Consider the following 13,165-nt stretch of genomic DNA (forward strand, 5'->3'; position numbering starts at 1 on the left):
TTTTTGCTCTTCCTCTGGGACTCCTGTTGTGAAAATTTTAATAATTTCAAATGCTGTGTTTATTCCGTTTATTTTAGATATTTACAAATTTAAATTGTCTTTCTCTTATGACTCGAGAAATTGATCTCATTCATATTTTCCTCCTTCTGCAGTGTGTGTATACTGACTGTTTGGGATACACTGTGTTGTCACAGTGTCTGTGTCTGTTCCTGTCAGTCTTTAGTCCCTGGGCTTGGGCCTTGGAATGACATGGCTGCTGTGACTCACTTTCAGCCAGTCTTATTTTTGGATCTCTCTGTGTAGGTTCAGTTTGAGGGAATCACGGGTCACGTCCAGTTCAATGACAAAGGCCATCGGACTAACTTCACAGTGGACGTGATGGAGCTCCGACTGACCGGACCCAAAAAGGTAGAGAGATAATGCCACCTCGCTCATTGTGGATTTATCTCTTTGTCAATGTAGGACAGGTAGAACCATAAAGCAGTGTCATTACTAAATTTATGCATTCAGGTAATTAATGGCATTTAGAATGTATAAATGAGGTACATGTAATAGTGTAACAACCATCAATGGCAGAAGTGTTCACAGCAAAGAAATACTGATAAATGAAAAATAATTGTGAAAAAGTGTTAGCAGGTTTGAAGTCAGTGATGTCATATTTCAAAATGGTACCAAGAAGATGCATTAGTATGTCACTGTACAAAGAATAGACTCACTGCACATAGTCATCCATTGTTTGTGGCCTACTTTACTGTACATTGCCATTTACAAGGAAAGTAAATGGAAGCAGAAATGTTGTGTGTTGTTGGTTCAGCTTGGAGAACATGCAGCAAAGCCATACAACCCAAGTCAGTATTGCAGCACTTTCAAAAATGTCATTGTGGAAGACAGAAGCTGTAAGTCTTGACACGGAGCCGTTATCAGCTGCGAGAGTGTGCTAGGAGAGGAGTGTTAGTCACAGGAGTGAAAGGGCTGTGCCTGCATTTCAAGTGATTGCGCTCCTTCTTAAGCCTTCTGTATGAATATTTATTAAACTATAAATAGCGGAACAGAAAAATGCCTGTGCACTCCATGCCGATGCGTTTCCCCCCCCCATATTTCTGGCTGCAGGTGGGCTACTGGAACGAGAAATATGTCAACACGGCAACGTACTCCCCGGCCAACGAGACGCAGCTCCTCAACAGGACGTACGTCGTCACCACCATCCTTGTAAGTCCAGCCACGTGAGAAGATGCCTACAAACTGTGTGAGCGCACAACAACAAACATCATGCATATGGATGTGTTTGGGTTTTGAAACTGAACACCCAAATAGGATAGCCCAGGGCACAGCAAAGTTTATCATACCTCTGCCTCCTCAATTAGCGCGAGAGGACACGAGGCGAAGGAAGGCCGCTTGTTTTTCCCCCAGCGCCGGCAGCTGGCAGAGTCAGCCCCAGCAGCAGCAGCAGCAGCTTAGCAGACAGACAACAGCTTATAGGCGAGGAGCGGCGCTAGCAAATGAATTCATTTGACAGAGCTGCTCTGGCAACGGGGAGCTCTTCCAAAGGTTCTTTGGACTGCCCTGCCTATGAAGTCCCCATCAGAGAGAAAGATGAATTTAAATGTGATTTTCTCTGCCTCTCTCTCTCTCTCTCTCTCTGCCATTCCTGTCACTCCTCTCTCCTATCTCTTTCTGACTCTCCCTCCCTCCCCTCCCCTCCCCTCTTATCCCCTTCCTCCCTCTCTCTCTCTCTCTCTCTCTCTCTCTCTCTCTCTCTCTCTCTCTCTTTCTCTCTCCTTTTACTGTAAAGACTTGTCCACATTGTAGGCTTGTCAGATCGACACCTCCGAATAGTTCCAGTCAGAACTGATTGTTATTGATGAGCTGCCTGTGGCTATGGGCTCAGGGTAGTGAGACTGGTGGGATATTCTGGAGATGAATGACCTTTGTTGGGTGGGATTCACTGCACATGTGCACAGGTGGCCATAGTCCCCCAGGCCCTCCCCTGGGAGATGCCAGTGTTGCTTTTGCTTTCCCAGCTTTTTCCATCTCCCAAATCCTTGGAGATGCCAGTGTTGCTTTTGCTTTCCCAGCTGACGGGAAAGAATAGTAGCAGATACGCTTATTTTGGATTCACCAAAAAAACAGTGAGTCCTTTATATATCACGCTGAGCAGAGGAAATTACTTGTCTTTTTGACAAATTGGGGAAAAAAAACACATTTTCACATATGTTTACATATAGTAGAACTGCTTGTGAACCTTTATTGTTGTGGAGAATTTCTCAGACAGGGCTATTCCACTATAAAAACATTGTTTGTCTCTATTGTGTGGGCTTTTTCTCTCTCTGTTTTTTTTTTGTGCGTGCTTGTGTGTGTGTGTGTGTTCTCCACTCTCTGACTCACCCGCACACAGGAGACAGAGGCGGAGGCTCTTTAGTTGTAGCCAGGGGCGTTTGCTGGAGCTTCCTGTTGTAAATAACACAGTTGGAAAGCCCTGGGCCGACAGAGAGAAATGATCCACGTCTGTTCACAGCCCATTATTTGTGTTTTCCCATTATTGCTTACTTATTAACGACTCATAATAACTCTAAAAATGTTACACGTTTAGAGGTAACACTAAGACACTCTTGCTAAGCTAGAACAGCGTTGCCTCAAAATGGCCGACAACCAACATTGTGTTATTGTCTGATATGCCAATAAAGATTCAATTACTGTACATTTCCAAATGCAGGAGTCTCCTTATGTGATGCTCAAGAAGAACCATGAAAACTTTGAGGGAAATGACAAGTATGAGGGCTACTGTGTGGAGCTGGCCGCCGAGATCGCCAAACACGCCGGCTATAACTACACACTGGAAATCGTGGGAGACGGAAAATACGGAGCCAAAGACGCAGAGACCAAGATGTGGAACGGGATGGTGGGCGAGCTGGTCTACGGCGTGAGTAGCCTAAACATTTATTCAGACCGCAGGTTCTAATTCCGTGACTTTATTTGCCTTCCGTGTTTAGCGGATTGAATATATGGTACTGCGTGTACCGTCTTCTGTGTTTCGTGTGCTCAAGTGGTGGAGCTTTATGTAAATACCAATTTCATATGTCCATATTTTTTAATAGATAAGAACTAGTGTGCTTGCAAGGATACATACACATGAATCATACATATAGTCTCCATTTCTGCCTTCCACAAATATACATGTGACTATTGACACAAATACTTTGTGAACAGAATGTCCTGGCAGAGTGTAGTCCATCTCGGCCCTGTGCAGAGCACACTCTGTCCAAACCGTGCAGCCATGAGTTTGACAAAGGCTTATGCTCCTCCTATTTATATGTTCAGTAGCTTTGCCTCTGCCACAACACATTAGGGCAGAATGGATTCATCTTGATTTACTGCCAATTTGAGAACAGTGAATCCGTAAACAGTAGGGAAAGAACACATTGGGATTCGAGACAAAAAGGACAATTAGTAGAATTAGAATCGCACCGGGGTACTAAAATGTCCCGCGACGCGTCATCATCTGTTAGTTTCTTGGACCATTTTGCCCCCAGGACATTCAAATGGCTGAATTAATGGTATAAGAGAATGGCAGAGAATTCTACATTATCTGCCTCGACTAGGCCATGTGCAGTTTTTTTTTCTCTTCACTGCTCTAACCCAATCAAGTGTGGCTTTGTGGATTTGTGTCTCTTTTTCTCCCAAGAAGTAATCTTAAAATTACTTGAAAGCATCTTATTATTATTCAGCCCTAGAAAACAGAATTATACGAAACATTCTCTAGAGAGAAATTCTCCAGTGGAGTTCTTTAGGGAGGAGATTTTAGTAATACTCGCATACATAACAATCTTTCTGAATCTGAAGGTTATTTACATTTGTTACTACAGCTCCTCTAGGAAAAAGGATTGTTTTTGTGGTCTACAGTTATTGATTGGTTGTTCATTTACGGGAAGCGAGCCCTAAGCACACAGTGGCTTTGAGGTTTTTTTGTTGATGTTCTGCTCGGACAATTTCAAAAACCTTTTAGACCAATGCACTTTCTCATCTGATTGTGTGTGTCCAAGGGAATGTGAAATGGCCATTCTCTCTGATAAAAACAGATACTCTCTGGCCATGCAAGCCTCTGTAATCATGTTATGTCACCAGGGTGGTTCATTTTGAAAACGTGTTTTAATTTCCATCCGCCAGAAAGCTGATGTTGCCGTGGCCCCACTCACCATTACTCTGGTCCGAGAAGAGGTCATCGACTTCACCAAGCCCTTCATGAGCCTGGGCATCTCCATCATGATCAAGAAGCCGACCAAGTCCAAGCCGGGCGTCTTCTCCTTCCTGGACCCGCTGGCCTACGAGATCTGGATGTGCATCGTGTTCGCCTACATCGGCGTGAGCGTGGTGCTGTTCCTGGTCAGCCGCTTCAGCCCGTACGAGTGGCACGGGGACGACGAGGGCGAGGGCGGCGAGGGTCATGGCCAGCAGACGCAGTCGTCCTCCCCACAGGCCAGTCAGTCGCAGGGCCAGCAGACCCAGCAGCAGCAGCAGCCTGAGCACACCAACGAGTTTGGGATTTTTAACAGCCTGTGGTTCTCGCTCGGGGCCTTCATGCAGCAGGGATGCGATATCTCACCAAGGTGAAGCATGACTCTTCCTCTACAGTTGTCCCAGACTGTACATTATGACTACATGGTCCTCTTTTGCCTTCGCTTCTTTGGTTACATATAGGGTTACATATAACATTATACAACCATGACTAAGCTCTTATCATTGCCAGCCATAACACTACACTGTTATCATCTATGTTACCCTATCAGAAGTGTTACAATCTGTAAGCAAATATTAGCACTATAGACCTCTCCAGAATATATCCCGCCTCCTAGCTTCCGTATCCATCCAACTTCCGGGCGTGGATTGTCTATGGGAAATAACATGGCGTTTTGAAAGATCGTACCTGTCAAACTCTGTAGGTGACAAAGTAGAAAAAGCTGCTGGGCAGATTGGCCTACACACTTCTGCCATATAGTTTCCACTGGATTTTTTTATTTTCGGTGCCGTTTAAGTAGTATAGTCTATAGTATAGTGTGTAGGCCAATCTGCCCACCAGCTTTTTCAACTTCGCTACCTACAGATGTTTTACCGGTATGATATTTCGAAACGCCATGTTATTTCTCATAGACAATCCACGCCCGGAAGTTGGATGGATACGGAAGTTACGGAGGCGGGACTTATTCTGGAGAGGTCAATTGTACTACTGTATCACCTGTTGTGTAATGTGATGGAAATGGCTGTGAGTCGCTGACAGGTTTCATACCCCAGGGTTATGGGGGTAACAGCACATCTGTGCAGTGTAGCGTCAAGGCTCCTACAGAATTCACCTTCACCCTTCACTTCGTTCTGTCCGGCTATCAAAATCGGACTTGAATTTGATTACACAGTATGTGATGAAATTAGATTTGATGCAGGCTGTTATGCCAGTAATGTTTCAGTGACAGCGAGGTTGTTTTGGAAACGTGATGATGGGGAAAGAGGTTGTGGTGAAACCGGTGAATCGCATCTCAGGGATGTACTGTTTGCTCTCCTATGCATGAGTACACCATATCAGAGGAAAGTGTCTCGGCCTGGGAGGTACTGGGCTGCTATTGCAATGGCGTGACACCACACTAACACGGTGATGGCACAGCATGTCCCAAACGAGACCAGATTTCACACTTTGGTGTCAGAGGAATCTCAGATTGGACTCTCGCAGGGCTTAGAACTACACGCTGAAGAGATTCTAGATCCCAGAGGAGGCTGCTCGAATGTGTGGTTGTGTTGTTTGCTTTTGTTTTATTTGTTCGTTTGTTTTTTGGGGGGGGACTCCAGCTCAGCTGGCTATGAGAAGGCCGATGGTCCTTCATATCAATCTTCAGTCAAAGCAGTTTGCAAGTCAAGTATTTTGCTTGAATTGAACAAACTGGAAGGACACTTGCTCTAAGGTGGAGTCGTACCCTCAGTGGCCTTGGAAAGAAAGACCATATTTTTTCTTGTATGCTTTGTGGTGTGTAAGCACAACATGTAGTCACACATCATATTTTATTACTGTTTATTTTTATTGTTTATATACAGTATACGGTCACTCTGGGATTATAATAGTGGGAGCGCTTGGCTGGTGTTTTGTTTTATTATGAGGGCCTTGGCATGGATCTCTATGACCTGGATGCAAGGAGAAGTTATCCGCCCTGATCTGCTCCTGTTGTGTGATACGGAGACAATCATCCGTGTGACAAATCACCCCGATGCTTCCTCCCCTTCAGTGCTCTTCTTCTCTCTGCTCTGTTTTCTGCCCGTTCCCTGGAGCAACCAATCTCCTGACCTTTCTCTGCCCAGTCCCCCCCCACCGCCACTCACCCTGTCCTCATTATTTATTTAATAGAACCACCGCCCGAGCTCTCGCCTCGCGCTGTCCCTTTGACGTCGGGAGGTTTTTGGAGCGATGACTGGTCCCCCGCTCATTAGGCACACACCTCTGAGCTGCGGACCCGGTGATCGGCTGTCTGCAGCTGGTGACCGATGTGTGTAGGTCGAGGATGCATACGCCGGAGCCTGTGGGGAGCCGCCACTCGGCTTGCTTTCGCTCCCCAATTAAACCTTTGTCTCCGGCAAATAGGCAAATGGCGTTTTATTGTGTCACAGGGGGCCGCATCTGTTGGTTTTGGGCCAATAGAGACGTCACTAGGCCCTCTTGTATTGAGGAGGGGGAAGAACAATGCTATAAGTGAATGTGGGCTCCTTAGTATTCCCTAAGCCCTTTCCTTCAGTTAATTGGTAACAATGGATGTGGTGAACTTTAAAAGAGTGATTGCTTTTAATTAAATCATTCCGAGCCGCTTTGATCCACTATTTTGTGGTGATTTATATAATGAAGTTAGCTTGTTTTTTTTTTTTCCCCTCCACTGAGCCCAATGATAGTATGACTGTTTTCAGTTTATCACGAGAGGAAATGGAAGAGCAAGGGTTGCTCGTTCCTCTTTCTCTCTGTCTTTCTCTCACTCTTTCTTTCTCTCTCTCTCTCTCTCTCTCTCTCTCTCTCTCTCTCTCTCTCTCTCTCTCTCTAGTCCTTCTCTTTCTCTTGTTGAGCAGGAGCACCAAAACAATTGTGACTCAGCCATTGTCACCTCAGGACAGTGATATGTGGAATGGAAGATGACATGAATCTTTGCTGACGTTTAATGAGTGATTCATTTGAGTCTCAAAATTGGTCTCGTTTTGGGGGAGCTGCAGTGCAGCGGTAGCATCGGCGTCCAGCACTGCATATGAGCCCAGTGCCCAGGAGACCCAGTTTAGACCTGTGGTCATTTCCTCCTCCCCCCCCCCCCACACACACACTAATTTCCTGCCCACTCTTCACTGTCCTGCCAATTAGGGCTGCACAATTAATCGATTTTTAATTGGCATCACAATTTGAACTAAAGCAATTAACTAATCGCAAAGGCTGCAATTATTCATGCTGCCCGCAACTCTGAGTAATCTTCTCACATCAATGATTTTTATATTCATGTCATCCTCCTTGTGTGACAGACAGTGAAGCTCACCTGACAGGATTGCTGTGCTTCTCATGCACTAGGCACGCTCACCGCTAATAAGTGGCCCAACATCTGACAAATTGAACTGAAGATTGACTTTCAAAAATGATTTCACAAAGCAAATTGCAATCGGAATATATTTCAGAAAAAATTTAAATATATATTTTCCCCAAATCCTGTCAATTAATGGTAAAAATGCCCCCAGAATAGAATAAAACAATATCTGTCTCATTGTTTGTTTTTCTGTGAAATTGCAAACATATCTTTATGCTTCATCGAAGCCTTTGGTATTTTTTACACCCTTTTTTACACCTACTGCTTTTTTAGGCAAACGCACGCTGGGCAGGAATTACCTCCTACTGTCCTGCTGTGCAGAAAGAATTCCACATTCATAGACACGTTGTGCTCTACCTGGCTGGGAAACAGCATTTACTAAGTATAGATCCGGTCATTGTCACTTTTTAAGAGTACCTTTTCACGGCGGGCACATTCAGATGTGAGAATTCTTCGCAAGCTGGAGGGGGAAGAGGTGGGGAGTGTATAAGAGGGTGTGATAAGAAGAATTATTATTCCAGCGTCGAGATGTGTACTATAGATTTACTGAGCGAGCATTAATGTGGGGGGTGCAGGGGAGGGCATTTGGAGAAACACACCAGGTGATAAAGAAAAGTGTTTGTTCTTGATAAATGTCAGAGCCGTCAATCAGGGCTGCCTCATCACATTGTAATTCAACTGGGCGTCCGTCTCCACATTCACTGTAGTGTCGGAAGGAAAGTCAATGGCGTCCACTTTTCTTGCAGCACTCTTGTTGATTTCTGGAATTTGCCAGAACACCACTGAAAGACTCCGGCTCTGAACGCAGACGAGAGCCAGCATGGCGAGAGCTTTGGAGAGAGACGCTCTGGCTGATAGCTGTGTGGCTTTGAGCTCTGGCACAAAGCCATAATCTCCTGCTTGTTCAGGTTCTCTATGGCTCATCTCTCCTCCTCCTCTCCTCCTGCTCTCGTCCCCACTCCTCAACTCTCCTCTTTTCTCCCTGCCCCCTCCTATCGTCCACTACACTATCCTCTACTCCTCTCCCTCTATCTCCCTTTTTCTTCACTTCTCCCCCAGCCCACCCCCCCTCTTCTCATAGCCCTCTCCCCTTCCTCTCCTCCCTCTTCTTTACTCTTTCACTCCCCTCCTCCCCTCCTCCCCACTCCCCTCCTCCCCTCCTCTCCCCTCTCCTCTCCTCTCCTCTGCCCTCCTTCTCTCCTCCTCTCCTCCCTACTCCCTTCTCCCCCCTTCTCCCCTCTTCTCTTCTCTCCCCTCCTCCTCTCCTCCCCACTCCCTTCTCCCCCCTTCCTCCCCTCTTCTCTCCTCCTCTCCTCCCTTCTCCCCCCTTCTCCCCTCTTCTCTTCTCTCCCCTCCTCCTCTCCTCCCCACTCCCTTCTCCCCCCTTCCTCCCCTCTTCTCTCCTCCTCTCCTCCCTTCCTCCCCCCCTTCTCCCCTCTTCTCTTCTCTCCCCTCCTTCTCTCCTCCTCTCCTCCCCACTCCCTTCTCCCCACTCCCTTCTCCCCTCTTCTCTTCTCTCCTCCTCTCCTCCCTACTCCCTTCCTCCCCCCCTTCTCCCCTCTTCTCTTCTCTCCCCTCCTTCTCTCCTCCTCTCCTCCCCACTCCCTTCTCCCCACTCCCTTCTCCCCTCTTCTCTTCTCTCCTCCTCTCCTCCCTACTCCCTTCTCCCCCCTTCTCCCCTCTTCTCTTCTCTCCCCTCTTCTCTCCTCCTCTCCTCCCTTCCTCCCCTCCTTCTCTGCTCTCCTCCACTGCTGCGCTGGGGCCTGTAATGTGGAATAATGAGGGGAGGAAGGAGTGGAGCGGTGCAGAGTGGCTGACTGCAGATATCTGCGCTCCATCCCTGCCGCGCGCCGCACCGTGCCTCTGACTGACACGCCGCTGATAGCGCCTGACTCGCCCCGCTCGCTCCTGGAGGATGGCAGCCTGTTCCTCCACCTGAGGGGATCTCTCTCTCTCTCTCTCTCTCTCTCTCTCTCTCTCTCTCTCTCTCTCTCTCTCTCCCAGTCTCTAACACCCCATCACACTCCCACTCCTCTTCTTCTTCTTCTTCTCTCTCTATGTGCCTTTCTTTCTCTTGTGTGCAAACGCAGCTCATCTGCTTGGCCCCGTTTAAGCATGCATGCTGTCGTCGGCAATTTTCGCGTTTTATGCAGGGCTGTATCAGATGCCTGCTAGGAACGTGGGTGTGTGTGAGGTGTGTGTGTGTGCGCGTGTGTGTGCGCGTGTGTGTGTGCGTGTGTGAGGTGTGTGTGTATAAAGGGGGGCGGGTGCTGTTTCAGATAAGGGTTTACAGCTGAGCAGAAGAAGTTGGGGTCATGGGCCGTCTACGCTGAGCTTCTGTAAGCGGCGATGCAGAGTAGACACTGTGCCTTCCGAGGTCATCACAGGTGAAGTGCAGTGGGTATGCAGAAGGGCTTAGCGTTTCAAACGTATCAGTTACTACATAAATTATATTTGCAGCTAACAGTTAGCGAAGAATTGTTGCAGCAAGGAAGCAGGATAGCAAAGAAGCAGGTTCAAAGTTGTGTCATGCGCTCATGCAGTTAATCTATCTCAGATATCCTTAGTGTTAATTCATATACAGTACTGGCAGGCTTTTTAGAAAAGCATTAGTGTTTGTGTCAAAAGGTTAAGCCCCTTGAAAGACTCAGGTGTTTGGGAAGAGGCAGGCTAGTTTGTCCAACTTATGTTCAAACAACAATAAATGACTGTTATCCATGTTGTAGATACCCAATAATGACATTTTTACACAACATAAACAAAAACCAGGGTAGAACCGTAACCACTTAATCTACACACTACCTCTAGATGTTGTACATCACTTGGACGTATGTCCTAAGTGTGTGTGAATGCGTGTGATTGTGCTAGCTTGGTAGAACCCAGTGAGTGAAATTGTACCTTTGGTTCCCACTGCCCAGTGACTCTTTCTACCACCTCAAATGTCAGTTTCTGTGTAGGTCAGGTTTTCTTAGTCGGGTGGTGGGCGGTTAGTACTTCAAACTAAAATATTACAGATGAGGGGATCTCTGCTTTGTCCATGCTCACGTACACACAACCTCCCATAACTTACACATTGCCCATTCATGTAGGCTACTGGTCATTGCTGCTCTGGCATTTTAAGGTAAAAACAAGAGAATGTCCGCACACCAGAGTCGCTCCCAGAGCTTAATTAAAAGAGTTCAACGTTTCGACTCGACGGAGTCTTCTTCAGGCACAATGTCCTGTCCTGCACCTGGCCTAGATATAGGTGGGGTGTGCACGCATCCACTCTGCCAGACTTCATGCTCTGGCATTTTACTCATCAGGTTTGTGTCCTGTCTCTGGGATATCCCATATTGCCTGTTTACTCCCATGGACAGTCCGCAGTAGCCTTGTGTTATGCAAATGAATATCTTTATTTGTCCGATCTCCTCTATTGATCCAGTGTGCAGCTGTGCAGGCTCTCACTGTCCTGTTCAGCTCTGTTGGGGTGCTGGATGCATCGACTGCACCAAAATAGCCCACAGTTTGTTCCCAGAATAATTCTCAGAAGAAAGCATGTAACAGAGAAAATGTCAATCTAATTAACGTTCCATTTGAAAACATTTATTTCCAAAGAAAATAGACTTGACCTTTCCTGCTCCCACAAGTTACAACTGCGGCAAGTGCAAGAATGTCTGCTGAAAAATGTCACTTTTCAACAAAGTTGTAAATCCCGTACCCTGATTAACAATACAAAACTCAATTCAAAAGGCTATGATAATTTTAAAACATGGGGGTATTCCAAGTACGTGGTTTAGTGACTAACCTGGGTTAGTTAACTCAGAGTAGGTGGTAAACCTCTGGATAGAAGAGCTGTATGGCTTCATTCTCCTAACAAAACAATGCCATAGGGCTCTTGTAGGAGGTTTACCACTTACTCTTAGTCAACTTACCCAGGTTTATCATTAAACCACGTACTTGGAATACCCCCCAGGTCTAACAGGCTACACATATGTGTAAACAAATGTCATTGTTTTGAGCAACAGAAGAAGCACTACGGTAAGCAGTCTTGGCACACACTGTCTAGAACCCGCGGTGATATTGTCATCTTCTTACATTGTAATCTCATCTGACGCATCCGGTTTAAAGGAAATGCTCAACAATTCTATTGGTCATCTTTAATGAAATCTTTCTTAGATTTCTAGACTGTCTAGACTTACTGGATGGCACATCTGTATTATTCTTACTGACAGATCACCAGTAATAAGTTGGAATATTGAAGACCAAACATATTTACTGGAATGTATTTTCATATATTTGTGTGTGTGTGTGTGTGTGTAGTAGTTCATAATGTATCGGAGTGTAGGGTTAAATCATGATATTCTTGTTCACTGGCCTTTCTGTGGCGTGATGGCAGGGGGTGGTTGGAGGTGATATTCACAGATCTGTGTTAGTGTGTGTGTGTTTGAGTCAGAGCGAGGAGGAGGAGGAGGAGGAGGAGGAGGAGGAGGAGGAGGAAAAGCAAAAGCAGTGGGAGGCCAGGAGAGAGGTGTGTGGGGGGGGGGGGCGGGGAGGTGTTCCCCTGAGGAGGTGCTCGGCGGTGTCCGTGTGGGAGTAGCGGCGGTGGAGATGGAGAGTTAAGGGTCAAACAGCGGGCTCCCTGGGGCCACGTGTGACCATTCTGGTCAGGCGCCTTGGCGGCTCCACTCTGCCCTTGGGGCCTGGCCTGTCACTTCCGTTTGGGTGCCCCGTGGCGTTATTCCTCAAACACATATACACGTGCATGCATGCACACACACACACACACACACACACACACACACACACACACACACACACTCATCTGACCTCACACACAGACTGTGCTACTATATATATCATTTATGTACTAATAAACTAATTGTTTTGCATTGTTTTGTCATTTTGTGCCTTTATCTTATTAATCTTTGGGGCAAATAATCTCACATTTCTAATTAAAGGTTCAACTGCATCCAGACGTTATTGCATAAATGCTTATTGCAGTTTAAACTCAGACCCCAGAAGGGCCCGCAGCCATCTTACAGTGTAGAGGTGACCCTGGCGCCATGGAGCCACGATGACATGCTCGACAGTATTTAACACAATAACATGCCTGTTGCAGGGCCACACAGTCCCCGCAGCTGAGCTATTTCACAAAACCATCAAACTCTGTGGAACAGAGAGATCGCACCTCGTGATAATATTAGATCTGGCAGGAACGCCGAGACCCGGTGCCTCGCACAACGGGCAAAAGCAGCAGTGGGAGAGAGGGGATGTTTACCGTGTGACTGCAAGGGGCAGTGCGCCATCTGTGTCTGTGCAGGAGTACTTAACAGAGCCCTGTCATAACACTGAATAATGGAGAAGGACAAGCTAACATGTGTATAATAGACGGAAACTCAGTCATTACAGACTTGACAGAAACTCACAGCCTGCAGTAATGCCCTTTTCTATTGTAATTATGTGACATTGAGTGAGATATAAATTGCTCATGACTCACATGAAGTTATAATTCACAATGTATTTCTGTCATGGCATAGTTGTTGAAATAACAAAGAAATATGGCAAACATAGTAATTTAGTGTATACAGTACGTGCAG

At 46.4% G+C, this 13,165-nt stretch overlaps 1 protein-coding gene across 2 annotated transcripts in view; it reads left to right on the plus strand.

Annotated features, from left to right (window-relative positions):
- gria1b (glutamate receptor, ionotropic, AMPA 1b) overlaps positions 1-13,165 on the plus strand; it is a 42,654-nt gene that overhangs the window by 16,121 nt on the left and 13,368 nt on the right. For both annotated transcript variants that reach the window (XM_076275326.1, XM_076275327.1), the window contains exons 8-11: positions 304-408; positions 1,111-1,209; positions 2,714-2,920; positions 4,165-4,604. In XM_076275326.1, the coding sequence (XP_076131441.1) occupies positions 304-408; positions 1,111-1,209; positions 2,714-2,920; positions 4,165-4,604 (851 nt within the window). The remainder of the gene's footprint in view (positions 1-303; positions 409-1,110; positions 1,210-2,713; positions 2,921-4,164; positions 4,605-13,165) is intronic.

Source organism: Alosa pseudoharengus, unplaced genomic scaffold (assembly GCF_046254945.1).
Source record: "Alosa pseudoharengus isolate Yale_2024_CS ecotype anadromous, Long Island Sound unplaced genomic scaffold, YU_APseudo_1.1 YU_APseudo_1.1_scf_8, whole genome shotgun sequence".
In the NCBI taxonomy this organism is placed as follows: domain Eukaryota; kingdom Metazoa; phylum Chordata; class Actinopteri; order Clupeiformes; family Clupeidae; genus Alosa; species Alosa pseudoharengus.